Here is a 17,644-nt window from a genome sequence, read left to right on the forward strand (position 1 = left end):
GTGTGTGTGTGTGTGTGCCTGTTCGGTACTTAACATTGTAGCGGTTGTGTGATGCTAGACTGCAAAAGCCTAGACTCGCAAAAGCAGCAAAACAAAACGAAAAAACATAGTCCAACTCCATTGGCAAGCATAATAAAAACAAGCTGCTACGGCGGGACGTTAAAGTTTTCGGCGAGTTCGACGACTTGTCCGGTGACTTGACGGTGTAGATGTCGGTTGGTTGAACTCAATTCGGCCACAGGTCAGACGCCCCGGCAGCATTGCCCTCTTGGTGCCCGTGTCAAGAGAGAGTTCCAGGCGATTAAGTACAGCTGTACATTTGAAGTGTTGTTTGCGTTACTTTGGGGAGATTGATTGTAATGTTCCATTTTTTTTGTAATAAAAAGCACCGGTAAAAGCTTATCGGACAAGATATTGAACACTTGGTTGGAAATTTAATCGATAGGTTCGAATTTATACGATGACTTCAATCAAAGCAACACATGAGCTTGATTTAAAATGGCAGTTTGATTCGCCTCTTCCTCACATAGCTTTACAGTCCACCAGCGATCGGTTCCGCCCATTTTTTGTCCATTAGGGAAACGATCGACGTAAAATGTTTATTATTTTACTAGCACATCGTTTGCAATCGGTTGCCCACTGGCAGCAGCAATTGGCTTTCGCTTACGGTAACAAAGGGAGTTCGTCCTTTCGTACACGGATGGGAAGCCAACCGACTGTTTTGCGTTTACTCGATGCACGCAATAAAAACATAAAAAATCGCATAAACGTGTCAGCAGAGAAGAACACATACTCGCGCGGTACACACTTGCTACTACGCTTCCTTATGGTTGGCTTCGATGGGGACGCCTGGTGGGGCTGACGGTGGACGATACGCGCGTACCCGCGATACGGTGTATATGCCAGAGCTTTGTTTTGTATAAGTACGACCCAAAAACATTGATATGCTGAATCGAATTTCCTTTTTTCGATTCGCTTTTTTTGTTTTTGTGTTGTAGCAAGAATGTTCTCCAACGATCGTGCTGAGGAGAGAAAGACGTCATTCTTCAATCTTTCTGCTGGTGGATGAAAGAAAATGGGACGAGCCGCACGGCCATAAACGGGCTTGCGGGAGGTGGTGCAGCTTTGCAGCTATAAGAGGCACACATGATAAGCTGGCAAGGCCGAACCCTCAGCAAAAAGTTCGAACAAGCGTATCCTGCGTGCAGGGGGATGTTTGGCATAAAGGCATGATAATAATATCGCTACTTGATGAACCCGAATGCATGATCGATCAGCCACCATAAGGTTGCGTAGTGTATGGTGATATTTCGTGCATACATTAGGTTAAAGAGTGTGGAGCAGCGAAATGTGTGATGGAAAAGCGTAAATTTGGGTTGAATAATGGTTCTGAGGTGCTGAGCTGAACTGTAGTTTTTTTTACTTTTCGTATTACTTTAATCCTACCACAAAGTACCCCAAAGTAACCTTCATCTGCCAATACAAACCGTGGTGAACAAAATTGATGGTACGGCGTTGCATTGGATTTGTTCTTTGAGATAGTTGGTGCTATCCGTGAAATTACATTTATTCTTTATTCTTTATTTAAGTAAAGTGTCATAGACTAAGAAAAAATGTAAAACTGTCATAGAAAAGATGGATGGGTGACAGACAACGTAGCAAGACGAGCACGAAAGGGAGAAAGAGAGACATTAACATCGATGTGAGGAAAGTTTCTCGAATTAAAGTGATGCATACATTTCTCGGAACGCAGAGAAAGCATATTTGCCACACAACATTGGGATAACGAATGCTATAGTTACTGAAAAAGAAAACAATCAGAGATAGAGGTAATAAAAGAGCAATAAAAGAGTTTAAGATCGTCTGTGTAAAGAAGATGATTGTCTGCAGGTAGAATCAAACTAACATCATTAAGATATAATAGGAAAAGAAGAGGACTAAGCATTCTACCATGATGTACTCCAGAAGATTATTAGAATTCATCCGACGCACAGTCATTATTTTTTTTCCCTATAAGCCTTGACAATCACAGATGAGAACTCCAAATTTGAAAATTTAGCCAAAAACAAGGGATGTGGGAACAATCAAATGCTGCCTTAAAGCCCTGATACACGACACCACCCTTAGATCAGCTTCCAGCGTGGAGGACTCTAGACAGAACTGGTTAATCGTGGTAGAACGGTCAGGCATATATCCATGTTGTTGAGGGCTTAAATAGGAACGCGGAGATTGTAGCACAATTGATTCAAAAGCTTTACTGCATGCACACCGGAACCGAAACCCCTACGGTAATTCGAAAACAACATTCTCGATGCTTTTTTATAGATTGGTATTAACCAAGCAGTCTTCCGAACAGTCGGAAACTGAGAAGAAGATAAAGATAATTGAAACAATTTGTACAACGAGATCGCCAAAGCCTTTGAACACTCCGAACTAACACTGAGGCCGGTAGTACATCCGGGCCAGGTGAGAAGGAAGGTTTAAGATCGCCAAGCGTACGTTCATTAAGATCAACATCGAAATATATCGAATCGACGCTACATGGTTTTCCAGGAGTTCTCATAGCTTTGGGACTCTTTCTTACGTGAAATGAACTTAATGTAATGCGAATTGGACTCTATAGCACCCTTGGTGAACAATTCTACCAGGAATTTCCAAGGATCCTGTCAGAAAAGGGTGCCATAGAGTCCAATTTCCATCATACGATATGCACTTCCCACATGAAAGAGTCAAGGAAGTGTCCCACAATTATGAGAATCCCTGGAAAACCCTGTAAAAACATTACTAGGAACATTAGAATTGTCAGTCTATATCGCCTCCGAATTGATTAAAGGACTAAGAAACACATCGGAAAAGTGCTTTGCAAAGAGGTTGCAAATCGCTTCCCTGGAGTCAACAAACATGGCATGTTTGGCATGTTGTGATTGCTTATGGCTATAAAGAATCTATCAATATATAGATCAGGGGTCTCCAAACTTTTCAGTTCGCGGACCGCATTCACAATCAACTTCACAATCAACCTTGTTGAGGGCCATTTTGACGCTACCTTTAGAATGAGTGGAAGTTCAAATCTCGTTTTAATAAAAAAAAATGCTATTGAAATATATACGGTACGGTTTTGGATAGTCTTTCATTTTTTCCTTTAACTGTTATGTTTTATGAAAGCATTATCCGTCAAAGCATCTTTAATTTTAATACATCCAGAAATGCCTAGTGGCCCTTGTAGCACATCGAAACTAAGTTATGATCTCAATGATGATATATTCGACCATCAATTGACTATGATTTAGATTCAAGGAGTTTTTGACCATTTTGCCTTAAATATAACCCACAAAGAACGATTATCTCTCCATATAGTTCCTCTACTACCATTATAGTTCAAAGCAACGCTTGCCACTGAATTCAAAGCAATGCAGTTGAAATTGTGCGATAAAGTTAAAGTTACATAAATTGAATGCGAATCAATTATCTGTTTTAATTAAATCCGCAAACAGCACTTAATCTAGCGCAGCATAGCGCTCTAATCTATTGTTTTAACTGCGTGATTCAGTCCATACCACTGCAGGCAAGTGCCTTGTTGCTGCGAAATCAACGAAATGTTTTTGGTATTTTCCAATTCCGTTCACTGCATCTACACCGTATCACTTGTGCCGTGTGCAATAAGTAGCGAAAAGTACAAAAAAATCGCGCTCAACCTGCCGGTCCCCGGCAGATTCACCAATAGCGGTTCCTGTGATTAATTCTTCCCGTCTCACCTCGATCGTTCGGCGTACATTGTGTGTTCCAGATGTTGCCGGTAAGCGGCGCCCTAGTACGTGAGAGATTGCTTTCTTGTCCGGTGGCTTTACGGTCACTGCCAAGGACACCTGGGAACGGGGGTGCAGCGGCTGTGTGTTCCGGGGGAAACGGTGACGCTCAGTATCAACATAGAACGGGGTAGAGCCGCCGACCGTTTTGGCAGGAAACCCAAGAGCCCAAGTTTACCCAACTGTCCGATTAATGGTTGCAAAGGTCCCGGGGAGCAGGCTGGCATAAAAATTCAACACGCCGGATCGACATGGACATGCTCGGAGAGCGTGATCCTGCCCCGTTCGCAGTGGCGGCCTATTATGTCACGCGCATTCGCGAATCGCGATCCCGAAACTGCTGCATTCGTCGTTGAAGCAAAAAAAAGGGAAAAGATCTTCGCTCGAGTGGAGGCGTAATGGCGGTGTGTGGTGATAGAAGCATCGTGAAGATAAGTACTGACGGGGTAGCGAAAGCTGTAGGAGTGTTAGTCGCGATCGTGTACGAACAAGAACGTAGGCAGAGAGAGAGAGAAAGAGGGAATGTGTGTGTGTTGAGCCATCCCTACCGGTACCTGTTGTTGCTGCTGCTGCTGCTGCTACTCGATGCCACACACTGCACCACACAGACCACCGCTGTCAAACCTGACTAATGGACATCGATCCTTATTGGGTTGGGCGCAGAACAACTGATAACAGCGCCAGGCCCGGGGCGGCCTTCGATCGGGGTTTTGCTTTGGAATGTTTTTACTTCGCCCTACACGTCCGTACGTGCGATTGCCGCTGGGGTACCAGGGGGAATCGTGCACACACACATACATCCACCCAGCATGTACTATCGGGTGTCCGGGTGGCTTGTCAGGGGCACTGTTCCGCGGGGATCAGTTTTTAAATAGGCATCGCTCGTCCGGCTGCTCAGTCAGTATACGGTGGAACGTTGCGCGGTCTAAAGCTTGCTGAACACGCGCGTGTGTGGGCGTGTGCGTAACAACGATCGCGATAGGCAGATCTTGGAGTGTCCGCTCCGACCATTGGAGCTACCACGTCCGTAACCGAAACCTGCGCCATGTGCGAATTACTCTCCCGCGTTGCGCTCTAGTTTTCTTCCCCGATTCTCTCGTTGCTTTGGTGTGTGACTCCAAAGTGACTTCTGCAGAACATTAACTGTGTGTGTGTGTGTGTGTGAGAGTGATCCGCGCTAAAAAGAAAAGAGTGATAGAATGCCCTCCGCAAGCAAGGACAAAATCTTCGGCCCGTGGAACCGCAGCGAAAGTACGGGCAACGTCGTGTACCTCTCGAACAACAACACGGCCGACAATTTGGCGAAAATGTTTTCCCGCACGGCTCCATCGAGTCCGCGATGGACACCGTACGGTTCGCGGCACAATTCGCCCCCGATGCCGAGCTCGCCGCTGTCCTCCTCGCCGCCGTCGACGCTGCGCCGCAACTACTCCAGCACCTTCACGCTCATTCCCGAGGATCGCGAGCTGGAGACTGTGGCGCCGTCCGCACCGCCATCAACGGCTGCATCCACGCCAAAAGCCCCGGCATCCCAGCAGCGCGTGTCGAGCGGGCGCATCCTGCTGCGGCTGGTGCTCTGGTGGCCGCTGCTGCTGATTGCCATCGCCCAGCGGCTGCTCGGCTGCTGCATGGCGCTGGCCTGGAAGCCGTTCCTGCTGGCGGCACCGGCCTTCTGGCTGTCCGCCTGCCTGTGGATGTTCTGGAAGCTGATAGCGCTGCCGCTGGCCGGCCTGAAGTGGGCCCTGGTCGCGCTGCACACGCCCGCCCACGAGCGCAACCGCCGCAAGCGAACGATCCTGATCAGCTGCGGCAGCACGATCCAGACGCTGCATCTCGCGCGCAACTTCTACAAGTCCGGTGCGCGCGTCGTCGTGTTCGAGTTCGAGGGTCTGTTCGCGCTCGCCCGCTTCTCGACCGCCGTCAGCAAGTTCTACGCGATCCAGCGGCCCACGCCCGAGACGGTCGGCGAGTACATAGCGGCCTTGTGCGAGATCGTCGAGAAGGAGCAGCCGACCCACTACATACCGGTGTGCGCCACGAGCCCGGCGCACTACGATGCCCTCGCCAAGCCGCACCTGGAGCTGCGCGGCTGCTCCAGCTTCATCCCGGGCGCGCAGGAAACGTCCGTGCTGGACGACATCCTGCAGGTGATGCGCAAATGCGAAGCGAACGAGATACAGCTCCCGCCGCACCAGATCGTGTCGTCCAAGGAGGAACTGGCCCGCCTGTACGACGGCGGCTGGCTGGCCGGGTTCCGCAACGTGATGGTCGCTTCCGGGGCGCTCGGGCTGCTCGAGCGCAGCAAGTACGTCCTGCCGGCCAATCGGCGCGATCTGCGCCTCAACTACGAGGTGAGCGAGGCGCAAAAGTGGGTCGTCATACGGGACGTGATCGGGTCGCACTACGTCACCTGCACCACGGTGAAGGATTCGGCCGTGATCGCGAACGTGACGTGCGCGATCCAGGCGGACACGCGCAGCCTGGTGCCGGAGGAGAACGCCGCGATCGACCGGTGGCTGCAGGAGTTTTTCCGCCGCATACGGCTCCAGCGCCCCATCAACGGACACATCAGCTTCCGGCTGGTCAAGTGCCAGTGCAGCGGACAGATACTGCCCCTCGGCATACGGGTCGGCGTATCGCTGCCGTACATCTGCTACACCGGCGTGCACTCGCGCGTGCTCTGCAAGCCCTGCCCGCACTTTAGCCGGCAAAACTCGGGCCCGCTGGTGCAGGAGGGCGGCCGCTACTGGATCCACGAGACGGTGCTGAACGCGCTGCGAAGGCCGAGCGTGGACGCGGTCCAGCATCTGATCGGCACGGTGATCGACCAGCGGGAGGCCCTGTTCGTCTACTGGGATCCGCTGCCGTACTGTGCGTACTATCACTTCCAGCTGCCGTTCAACTCCGTCAAGCGCTTTCTGCACAAACGGCAAGCCTCACGCACCTCCGTACCTGCGATGGCCGCACCGGTCCAGTGAGCCGCCGGGTGGCGGGAGCAGCAGCAGTGTTGCTGATGGTGGTGGCTCCTCCCGGGGGCTCCTTGAGATGACTTCAACGGGGGATAGAGTTTAACGCAAAAACCGCAGCGCTCTGATTGTGTTTTAAGATGTAGGCGCGCGCGGGCGCACACACGCACCAGCACGCTGATCACGATGATTAACACGTGTAAGCTGTGCTGCTGCCTGCTACCGCTGTTGCTCCTTTCCCACAAGTGCCGGGCGAGGGAGCAACAGGTCGAACGAAATCAAAAACATCCTTGCGGCCAATCTTGCCCAATGTGCCGATGTGGCGGGCGAGGGCAAAACCAATCGAACCGGAACCACCACCTACCACCACCACGACGACGATGGCAGGGCGCAGACCAGAGCAAAAGTGATTACAAACATACATAAGCATGGAGAGAGAATCAATAGACTTTGATCGCGGTTACGGGCGGGCACGCGGTGACACGCGGGCCCGCGTGATGGGCCGGCTTTGCGGGATATATGTAACATTTGGCTCGGCGAGTCAATTATAGTATGTGTGTGTGTATGTGTGCGTGTGTGTGGGGCAGTTGATAGGCTAGCGAGACAAAAGGCAACAGCCATGATCAGCATAAGTTTTTAACGGGCAAACGATGGGCGCTAAAGTAGATTCAACACTCTCTCACACACACACATGCTAGTTTCATAGCAAAAACTAATACCCCGTCTTAGCTTTGTGCATAATACTTACTGCTCAGTTGGGCCGAGCGGCAAATTAGATGCATCGTTCTAAAACCGATGAATAAGCCGCACATTCAAGCTTAAGAGGGAAAGAAGAGGGTGGCGATTGTGCAGTCCCGTCCCGTTCCTGTTGCTGGGCAACAGGCAGTGCGACGTGTGGGACGTGCCGGATGCCGCGTACTCCAAAGTACGAGAGACAACAGGGTACTGGGCTGCAGTTAAAAATAACCAACCGTGCGCTGGTGCGCTTATCGCTTGGGCGCAGGTCATAGGTTAGAGCAACATGTACTGTTTCGTTTGAAACTCACCGTTTTTTGGGAGCTTTTTGTTGATTGTTGTTTGTTGTTGATCAATCTATGCGAACGCTCTTCCAGAGGTTTCAATTATCCTATCTTAATTTCGCTTCCCGCTTAGCAAACGCGAGCGTGGGCAGCAATGTGTAGGCCGTTATCGGCCCCATGGTAGGTTAGACACATCGCGGGGCACAGCATGCAACAGAGTGCGCAAACGTTAGGGAAACGTGCACATAAAATTAAAGTGTACATATAGAAATAAAATGTAAAAATAAAATAAAATAAAAACAAGTGGAATCCTACAAAACTGGTGATAAGAGCAGTGTGAGTGTGCATTCTTATGATTGCTCGAGAGAGTGCGATATTGGACCTTAAAGGTTGCACGTTGTAGAGCTGTCATGGCGAATCTACTCGGCTGTCCATCATTCCATCAAACAATTATCAATCGATCCACATACGGCGCACCCGCCAGGACGGGAGGGTCAATGATCGTTGTGTGCGAAGCATAAGCTGCGCAGAAATGAGCAACGATGGAGAATCGCGATCCTGACTGGTGGTGATATATCACATTCCTCACACCTACAGTGCCGACCAACTCACTTCTTAACGCTCTTTTGTACATCAAGAAGGAACTTCCGTTTGACATGTTTCACATCGTTTCATATTTGGCTATTTACAACAGCTAGGCGCGTTCGCACGCATAAGGTGGCCAATGTGTTGTTGGTATTGTTTTTGTTTTTCGATTTTTAGCTAAAAAAATGGTACAAATACAGATTAATACATTTACACTCAACATAAAAGTTTGCACAAAGTAAGCACATATATACTTTCACTCTCTCCTCCTGCAGTTAGAAGATTCCCGCCGTGCGCTCAATAGGATCAATCCGGTAATCCCCAAAAGGGTACGCCTCCTGCCTTCTATAATCGGTCGGCCATCTCTTGGCCGACAATCTTCTCGCAGTAGCTCGTCTGGTGGCGTTTCAGATCGAGAATCCTATCAAACACCTTCCCACAGTAATTGCACCGCCGATCCTTTTTGCGCATCTCCCGGTGCACCCGGTACATGTGGTTGCGGTGCACGCTGCCGGAGGAGAACGTTATCTTACAAATGCAGCACACGAACGGCCGCTCGCCCGTGTGATAGCGCATGTGATCCTCGAGCGTGCGCTTGCTCTTGAACATGCGGCTCGGCTCGGTACAGATCGGGCACCGGTAGCTGCGCACGTTTTCGTGCACCGTCCGGATGTGGTTCTGCTGTACGTATTTGGTTTTGAACTGCGCCAAACAGATGTGGCACTGAAACGGCCGCTCGACCGTGTGCACCGCCAGATGGGCGACCCAGACGTCGCGCGACTGAAACTTTTCCCCGCACACCATGCACCGATTGTCCTCGAGGGCCGGTGCCATCGAGCCGGACTGTCGCTTCGATTGGCTGCGCGTTTGGGCGCGTATCGGTGTGACGGCGGCGGCGGCGGCAGCGACCGCTGCCAGAGCGTTCGCTTGTGCGCTGAAGATGGCACTCATGCTAAACTTTGGTTCCTGCTGCTCCTCGGTTGGTTCGTGCTGCAACGGTTGCTGATGAAGCTGTTGCAACTGGTGCTGCTGCAGAAATAGCTGCTGTTGCTGTTGCTGCTGTTGCTGCTGATGCAACTGGTGCTGCTGGTGTAGCTGCTGCAGCTGTTCAAGCACATCGATGGAGGCGTCCCGAGATTCGTCAGCTGTCAGTGTACTGCTGCTGCTGCTTTCCTTGTCTGCCTGTTCGTGATCGTCGTACGCATTTTCCAGGTCGGACGCTTCCTGCTTCACTATGATGACTTCCGGCTCTATGCGCGGCAAAATCTTCGAACGTATGATTTTGTCGTACTCCCGGGCACGCCTTCGAAAGTGGTGAAACTCCTGCATCAGCTGCAGGCAGCCCTGACAGGCAGCGGAGGGGAAATCCATTTCGGGCTTCAGCAACACACCGATACAGTCCACGATTACCGTTATCAACTCCATGTTCAACGGTTCGCTGGTGGTAGGATGAAAGATCGGTACCAGGCTGGTTTCGCGAAAGCAGAATCGGCAATATGTGCCAGGCGTATCACTCGGACTGTGCGTGGGAACGAGAACAGCGATTAGGAAATATTTTTTTAAAAAAATATGTTCACCCTCCAGATAAAACGGCCTTTTCCGTGCGTCCAAAACACTTACACATCGTTGTAGATTGTTAAATCCATTCACTGGAAGGGTTTGCGCTCGCCTTTTTACCCTAAAACTGTTTCCCACAAGCACAACGAACTGAAAACTACACAATTTTTCTGGAGTAACTGGATATCTTGCAGCAGGAACCAACAGCGGGGCAACGGTTTGTTTACATTATACACTGACAACCATTTTTTCCTCCTTTGCTGTTCTTTTCTTTCTCTACAAAAGCACGCACGCAGCCGAAAGCATGCAGCCATGCGCGGTGCTCCCCACGGAACAATTCCAGCTGATACGCAGAGAAGGCGGTCTCGTTGGGAAGGAAATCATTACTAGCATTAGATAGCATTGTTTTAGCGTAATTTACTGATTATTTGTTTTCTTTCATTGTAAAGAAATAATAAGATACACTGTATGTACTTTTTTGCCCGAGAGAGACAGAAAATTGTCAGAGGTACCCAAAGAATACGCGAAGCAAAGGGTGTTTTACTCAATCGGCATCATTTTGTGTCACAGTTGCCTGTGTTTAATTTTGATGTTGTTGTTGGAAATAATTAATTAATTTGCCGGCAATTGTTTAATATATAAAAAAATATATATTAAATTTCACTTTCATGATCAATATTCATATTATTATCATCCCATCATGTTCTTTTAGTGTAACCGTTAGCAACCGAAACCAAAACAAAACATTTACGAGCGCCGGCTGTTTGTGAAATATGGTGCTGGTAATGTGTTTCAATAAACTATTATGTTTTTCATTTTAATTAACTTCGATTAATTTAGTTTAAACCCCTGTTACACTCTTTAAATTTTTTTTTTTAAATGAACAGCCTTTAATGACCACACATATTATTTGATTCACTTGTTTGCTATCAACACCGTTAACAACAAACTCTTGTTGTGTTTATACCCATTTTGTTAATAAGTAATACATACATATGGATATGACAATCAGAACAATATTTTGGGAAATATTAATAATACAGAATGAATCGTAAATAATGAAAAAATGACTCACACATCAGTCGAAATCCATCGGTGAAATTTAATGCTCTAACTGCCACTGCACGTCGCTAACACTGCGCACTATTCGTACATCTTTTTCACAAGTAATCAATGCATTTCATTCCAATAGCCACTGTTGCACTTTTATACACATTTTACAGCTTATTATATTTACTAATTGTACGAGCTCTGCCACACACGTGCCATGTGCCGACCAATTCAACGAAAAGCAAAACGAACAAAACCTCTTGGCCAGAGAACAACAAATCTGCTGTCAAACCGGCACTGAAGAATGTAAACAAACAGCTGACGTTTGCTTGAGAAACCATGGCGTTATCCAACCGGCTGCTGTTCCGATATTTCTCTGCCGCAAAACATCCAAAAAACAATGCAAGGTACGATTGATAGTACAAAGCACAAAGCTACATTAAAATAACAATAATTCGTTTGTTACTAACATGCACAACACATCCCCTTTTACTCATAGGACAAAATGGAAAAGCGTCGTCGGACTGGAGGTACACGCACAGCTGGAGACCAAATCGAAACTGTTTTCCGGGGCTCGGGCTACCTTTGGAGCTGCCCCGAATTCGTGTGTTGCTTTGTTCGACGCGTCAATTCCCGGAACATTGCCCGTGCTAAACAAAGGTGCCGTAGAGCTCGGTGTGAAAACAGCACTCGCACTAGGATGCAGCATGAGCGCAGTATCGATGTTTGACCGCAAACACTACTTTTATGCTGATTTACCAAACGGATATCAGATCACGCAGCAGCGAGCTCCATTGGCACGGGGCGGAAACCTATCGTTTCCGGTGTTTGTTCCCGGAGTGACCAAGGCGCCTTACTACAAAACGGCAAGGCTTCATCAGCTGCAGCTCGAGCAAGACAGTGGAAAATCGCTGCACGATCCGTACGAGCGCAAAAGCTTGGTGGATTTGAATCGTGCTGGTGTGCCATTGATGGAGTTGGTGTTTGAACCGGACCTGGAAACTGGCGAGGAAGCGGCCGCGTTGGTGAAGGAATTGATCCTGATTTTGACGAGGTTGCAGAGCTGCTCTTGCAAGATGGAAGGTACGTGCGAAAGGGTGGCGATGGATGAGTGTGAGTGAAGAAACAGTATGGCATTAAGCGGCGGGAGAAGAGAGTGCGTCGGTGGTGTAATGGTCAGCATAGTTGCCTTCCAAGCAGTTGATCCGGGTTCGATTCCCGGCCGACGCACAAAACTTTTTTTTTAATTATGAAATTTCTCGCTAGTTGATTTGTTTTATTAATGATATTTGCGTTTTAGTAAAAGTAAGATTTAATCAGTTTGCAATGATAATTAATGATTGTGGGATACTATTTTGTGAATTTTGGAAATTACTATATTGCTTCGAGCAAGGCTGAAATAGTGCATAAAATGTAAAGATTCTTCTATATGCTTGATGTTTTTGTTGATTATCAATTGATTGTACAAAAAACAGCGATAATACTCATAGCTTAGTAGCTAGTGATATATTGACTAGTGACTAGAGTCAAAAAGTATAAACTATATCCGTTTGATATTGATTCATTATGAAATATGGCTTAAAATTCAAAATACAATAACAAATATTTGTGAGTACATCATGACACATTTCGATATAGTGTAACTGTGATATTTATAGCGCGTGAGCGAGACAGGAGAGTATGTCTCGATAGCCGTGATCGTCTAGTGGTTAGGACCCTACGTTGTGGCCGTAGTAACCCAGGTTCGAATCCTGGTCACGGCAGTGTCGCTCGTCGAACACTGTCACGGATGAGATGAAACTTTTTTTATTCTGTCAAGCAATAGTGACAAAATGTTGTTCTGCTACCTTATTTTATTGCTTGTCTGATTTTATTGTCGTTCCATTTCCAGAGGGTGCATTACGAGTGGACGCTAACATATCGGTACATTTGGAGGGTACACCGCTTGGCACGCGAACGGAGGTGAAAAACATTGGCTCGGTGCGAGCCGTCGCTCAGGCCGTTGATTACGAAATACAGCGTCAAATCGCCGTTCTGGACGAGGGCGGAACGATACATAACGAAACCCGTGCCTGGGACTCGACGGCTAGGAAAACGGTCGCCATGCGAGACAAGGAAGTGGTGCAGGATTATCGTTTTATGCCGGAACCGAACCTTCCGCCGTTGCATTTAAAACTAAGTGAAGATTCGGCGGAATCGTCTGACGCAGACGCCGTTGGTTTGATAGATGTGCCGAAGCTACACCAGACACTGCCGGAGCTGCCAGAGCAAACACGCCAAACGATTATACAGCGCCACCAGCTGACCAGTACGATCGCAATAACGCTGGTGGTAAGTGGGTTGAAAGTAGAAGCAAGGTTCGGGATTTACTAAAAAAATGTCACTTCCCTTCATTTTAGAACGACGTCACACTATACGAACACTTCCGTTCCATCATCGACGAGTCGGCGACTCGATCCCCAAAGCTGGTGGCAAACTTTCTCATCAATGAGCTGCTTACGATGCTAAACCGTAACAAGCTAGAGCCGGCCGATGCGCGCCTAACTACTAGCCAGCTCGCCACCATTGTGGATATGTTGCAGGAAAACCAGCTCAACATTCACTATGCTCGGCGTGTGCTGCAAGAGCTGCTGGATCAACGGGATAGGGATGAAGGAAGTGCACCATCATCATCGTGCCCACGGGAAATCGTTACCGCTAACAATTGGTTCCTTATTACGGATGAATCGGACATCCGACGGTACTGTGAAGGCGTTATTGAGCGCAGTCCCAAGCTGGTGGATAAGTATCGCAAAGGCAAGGAGAAAATGCTGTACGCGTTGGCGGGTGAGGTGGCAAAGGCTAGTGAGGAGAAGGTTGACATGGCGAGAGCGGTGGAGATGTTGAAGGAGATGTTAAAGTAAGAGACAGGCCCAATAAGACGCTTTGCCAATTTTACTTAAGGTGAATAAAGTCAAACCCAAACTAGAGAAATTGAAATGAAGCATAAAAGCAACTCTCCTATATGTTTTTTTAGTCTTTTTCGAAATTAGATGGTCGCCACAAACAGAGGTCCATAAGCGTATCAACTCAGCAGTCAAAGCGAACAACAGTGGATGTCATCAGCATTTAAGGAGAAGAAACATATTACAGAATTGTGTATTAGGTCAAATAAGATAAGATAATAGGTCCTTTATATTGCGTTTGTGTGTTCTGCATGTTCATTATAAGGAATTTGCTAAACTTGTCACTTAACCAGCATGCAGCCCCGCGCCGTCCAGACGCGGGATGAAGATGGAATAAGAATATATACATCTTTCCTGTGACGCACTTGACTGCTTAAAAGAGTAACGGATCACCGTAGCTATATCAGGAATCGCTCAGTATGTCCTTCAGTATCGAGCTGGAACTGCGTGGTGGCGCAAATCCGGGCTGCTGCATCATCATCATCGCCGCTTCCGGCACCAAGATCGGCTGTACGGAAGATGCTGCGGGTGGTGCAGTGATCAGATTGCTACCGACCGATGTGACCGTGGTGGTTGATGTTTCCATCGACTGCTGCTGCTGCTGCTGCTGATGTTGCTGTTCGCCAACGATGGATGTCGTTCCGGTTGCGGCTGCAGGTGACGTGACTATGTTCAGTAGACTAGAGCTTGCGGTGGCACGCGGGGCCGACTCTTTCTCGAGGAACTTCACGAATGCCTCGGTAAGGGATTCTTTGTTGTAGTTAGCTGGTTGGGAGACGAAGAAGAAGAGGCAGTGTTAAATTTGCAATAACAAGGATTACAGATTTGTAGCTCAGTTTGTTGCTCGCTTTCAGTACATCGCTTGAGACATAGATGGCGCTTTTTTGAGCTATTGCATCTTAACAGCAACACGTGGAGCTCTTATGAAGCAATGAAAATAGTTCGAAACTCTATGTTTTAGGTACTAAAAACAGCATCTTACCTCCTGCTTCTCCACTTCCGCCTCCACCGAGTATACTGTTCAGCCATCCGCCCGTACCGCCCACCGTACCCCTGTGATGCAGGCCCACCTTCGTACATTCGTTCTGGTCCATCGTCAGCACGGACGAGATCAGCTTCATGATCTGCTGCCGATCGGATGCATTCGGTGCCACCGCGTACCCAATGACCAGGTTTTTCACCAGCGTCTTTTCCACCTTGTCCGCCTGGCTTGCTTCCGTTTCCTGGAGTCGCTGCTGGAGTGCCGCATACCGCTCGTCGCGCTTGGCCACTGTAAGGGAAGAAAGCCGGCCGGCAGAAACAAAAGGGAATAGATGTTCGCAAAAAGCGAAGGTCAGAATGGTGCAGAATAGAAGGGCAATTAAAGAATTGTTTTTATTTTAAGGAATTAAACATAAGCATTTGAAATGAGTGAGTTATGCTAACACCGCTAGTTTTGATGTGGGGATGGAGTCTTACATCTTGTATGCTTCAACTCGATGGATGGTACATAGTTAAACAAGAACCGCGCGCTCAATCACTTCATTCGCTTGCTAACACACTACTTCAGTTCACACAGTGCAGTCGAGGCGAGTCCGTTTTGTAGAATGCACATGCACAGCTGGACGGGGCACACGCTGGATTAGATCGTTGCGAGACGTATGCCGACGAGGAGAGTATAACACAAGTACTGATAGCTTGACCGGGGACAGAAGAGGATTTGGGCAGCCCCCATGTCCGATGGTTGTTTAAATTACACACCAGTACCTGATGTAATACTCACCCCGGCGGGACGGGTGTAAGTTCTCCTCTGCACGCTATCGTTGCACGCATTCAAACGTTGAGTTTACGTAGGTCACACACTGGTGTCTCTTTATCCTTTTAGTTTGAACATATTGAAATTCGATTTTTTTTTTTTAGTTTTGCATAATGATGATTAAGTGTAAGTATGAGTGTATGATCTCGTCGGGGAACATTGTAAGCGAACATGACAAACGCATGAGATAAATATAGAACGATGACAATAATTATTACATAAACTGCATTCAAACATAATCCAAAGACATTCACAATTGCATTTAAATAAAAAGTAAAAAAAAAAATCACAGAAAAAACAACAAACACTTTTGCAAATTTTAACAAAAAGTAAAAACATAAAAATCACAAAAGGAAAATCAAAAACATTTGCAAAATTTTACAAAAAAAAGAAGAAATAACATCAAACACATTTGCAAATTGAAAAGAAAACGGCAAGTTAAACATATCATCAAACAAGCTAAATAAAACAAACTGAAAAAAAATAGCACAACAAATAAATCACATTGAACTTCACAACATCGAACACGAGTACACACACAAAAACACAAATGGCAGCAGGTATACACAGCGGGAGCGCGATGGGGTTGTATGTGGTGAGCGGAGCATGGACGGGGTAATCCCAATCTGTAATGTGTGTTTTTCTCGGTGGATCACGATGGCAGCACAATGGTCCAGCCGTTAACGGTGACACACTATTACAATTTGAGATTGCCGCCCATCCACGCCACAATGTGTGTGTGTGTATGTCGCAGTGGTGTTGGCAGAAGCGAGCTGTTTGGACGCGCCCCTGCAATGGCAGATTTGCTTCTCTTTGCCTACCTTTAGGCGTGTACGCCCGTTGCCTAGAAAAGAAAACAGCGCCCCCAAAAACCCACTTTAACCTAGGTCGTCATGGTGTATATTCCATCACTTGTACACCGTTCGTGTAACCGCCGTGCTTCCTAGATCGTAAGCTTGTACTGCATGCACTTAAAGCAAAATCGTCTATCTTCGATCAAAGCAAGCGTCCTCCAACGTGAGACAGACGTGTAGTTGACAAAGGCATCAAGGGGATGAGGCCGATCTGTTCAGCGCGAGGCACGAAACAGTCAAAGGTACACACACACACATTTCATAATAAAAACAATGGTACAACAGATAAGAGGCTTTACTACTAATCCACTAATCCACTAACAGTGTGCAAGAAAAGGTGGGATGGATTACGCTAAACGACACTGAATCATCATCCGCCGAGAACCGGAAGGATGGGTTTTTGGCCATTTCGTCACTAGCATTGTTGCGGTTGGAGGGGTTGATAGGACACATTTGGAAACAATGGTACCAGCTGCCCGCCTTTGTTGCCACAATCCAGTCCAGGTGAGAGTGTACTTACGTCGGTGTATTTGAACACATATACTAACACAAAATGCCAACGCGTTTGGCAAATCTCGGGAAGCTCTGGAACTCGCACTGGACGAGCTTTTAGTGCATGGTGCGATTCAAACACGACGACAACAGCAATGGGTGCATATAAAGCAAGCGCGTGCAGTTTAGTAGTGCAATCATCTTAGTCTCTAACCAACAACCACCAGCACAATCCACGAAAAGCTGAGCGGCACGTTTGCATACCACCACTAACCACCGCGTACGGTAATTGGTTCACTTAACAACAATGGATTAGTTTCCGTCACTTAAATAAACAATGTGTAATGAGATGTGTTTAATGAAACGACGGGGGGGAAGATTGAAAAACGGATTTCCGCTATTGAATTTCGACGCATTATTGTTTTGATCCATTTCTTGTACACACGCACACCGTTATGTTCCGTGATGCTGCTTCTGGCCAAAAAAGGGTTTTCTCGACGGAAAAGTGGATATCAGCTGAAATCCCGGGATGCACGATGGATTGATAGCCTAGAATTACCAGCTGATATTTACCT

General features: G+C 47.5%; 4 protein-coding genes and 2 non-coding genes across 8 annotated transcripts in view; 4 read left to right on the forward strand and 2 right to left on the reverse strand.

Annotated features, from left to right (window-relative positions):
• The first annotated feature begins 4,679 nt into the window (after window positions 1-4,679).
• LOC120908708 lies at window positions 4,680-8,125 on the forward strand. Its single transcript, XM_040319996.1, has one exon. The coding sequence runs from the start codon at window positions 5,006-5,008 to the stop codon at window positions 6,782-6,784; it is 1,779 nt and encodes a 592-aa protein (XP_040175930.1). The 5' UTR covers window positions 4,680-5,005; the 3' UTR covers window positions 6,785-8,125.
• Window positions 8,126-8,436: 311 nt separating this feature from the next.
• On the reverse strand, window positions 8,437-10,213 carry LOC120908711 (zinc finger protein 235-like). 2 transcript variants are annotated; one of them, XR_005741163.1, is made up of 3 exons: window positions 9,997-10,213; window positions 8,631-9,895; window positions 8,437-8,553 (listed from the first exon to the last, which is right to left on the reverse strand). XR_005741163.1 is itself a non-coding variant. In XM_040319999.1 (2 exons), the coding sequence occupies exons 1-2, from the start codon at window positions 10,020-10,022 to the stop codon at window positions 8,722-8,724; spliced, it is 1,200 nt and encodes a 399-aa protein (XP_040175933.1). In that variant the 5' UTR covers window positions 10,023-10,213; the 3' UTR covers window positions 8,437-8,721. The 2 variants fall into 2 exon arrangements, 1 of the variants encoding a protein (XP_040175933.1); XM_040319999.1 differs by having other exon boundaries at window positions 8,437-9,895.
• Window positions 10,214-10,718: 505 nt separating this feature from the next.
• LOC120908709 (glutamyl-tRNA(Gln) amidotransferase subunit B, mitochondrial) lies at window positions 10,719-14,099 on the forward strand. 2 transcript variants are annotated; one of them, XM_040319998.1, is made up of 5 exons: window positions 10,719-11,390; window positions 11,483-12,066; window positions 12,875-13,314; window positions 13,383-13,926; window positions 14,000-14,099. In XM_040319998.1, exons 1-4 carry the CDS (start codon window positions 11,323-11,325, stop codon window positions 13,884-13,886), a joined length of 1,596 nt encoding a protein of 531 aa, XP_040175932.1. In that variant the 5' UTR covers window positions 10,719-11,322; the 3' UTR covers window positions 13,887-13,926; window positions 14,000-14,099. The 2 variants fall into 2 exon arrangements, with proteins under 2 accessions (XP_040175932.1, XP_040175931.1); XM_040319997.1 differs by lacking the exon at window positions 14,000-14,099 and having other exon boundaries at window positions 10,722-11,390; window positions 13,383-13,974.
• On the forward strand, window positions 12,142-12,213 carry Trnag-ucc. The gene has a single exon. It is a non-coding gene; the product is annotated as a tRNA-Gly (tRNA).
• On the forward strand, window positions 12,675-12,746 carry Trnah-gug. Its single transcript has one exon. It is a non-coding gene; the product is annotated as a tRNA-His (tRNA).
• A 25-nt stretch (window positions 14,100-14,124) lies between the features above and the next one.
• The window catches only part of LOC120908706 (thyroid receptor-interacting protein 11), a 41,769-nt gene continuing 38,249 nt past the window's right edge, over window positions 14,125-17,644 (reverse strand). The window contains exons 5-6 of the mRNA XM_040319994.1: window positions 14,911-15,198; window positions 14,125-14,693 (exon numbers count right to left, since the gene is read on the reverse strand). Of these exons, the coding sequence (XP_040175928.1) occupies window positions 14,332-14,693; window positions 14,911-15,198 (650 nt within the window). The 3' untranslated portion in view covers window positions 14,125-14,331. The remainder of the gene's footprint in view (window positions 14,694-14,910; window positions 15,199-17,644) is intronic.

Source organism: Anopheles arabiensis, chromosome 2 (assembly GCF_016920715.1).
Source record: "Anopheles arabiensis isolate DONGOLA chromosome 2, AaraD3, whole genome shotgun sequence".
Lineage (NCBI taxonomy): Eukaryota > Metazoa > Arthropoda > Insecta > Diptera > Culicidae > Anopheles > Anopheles arabiensis.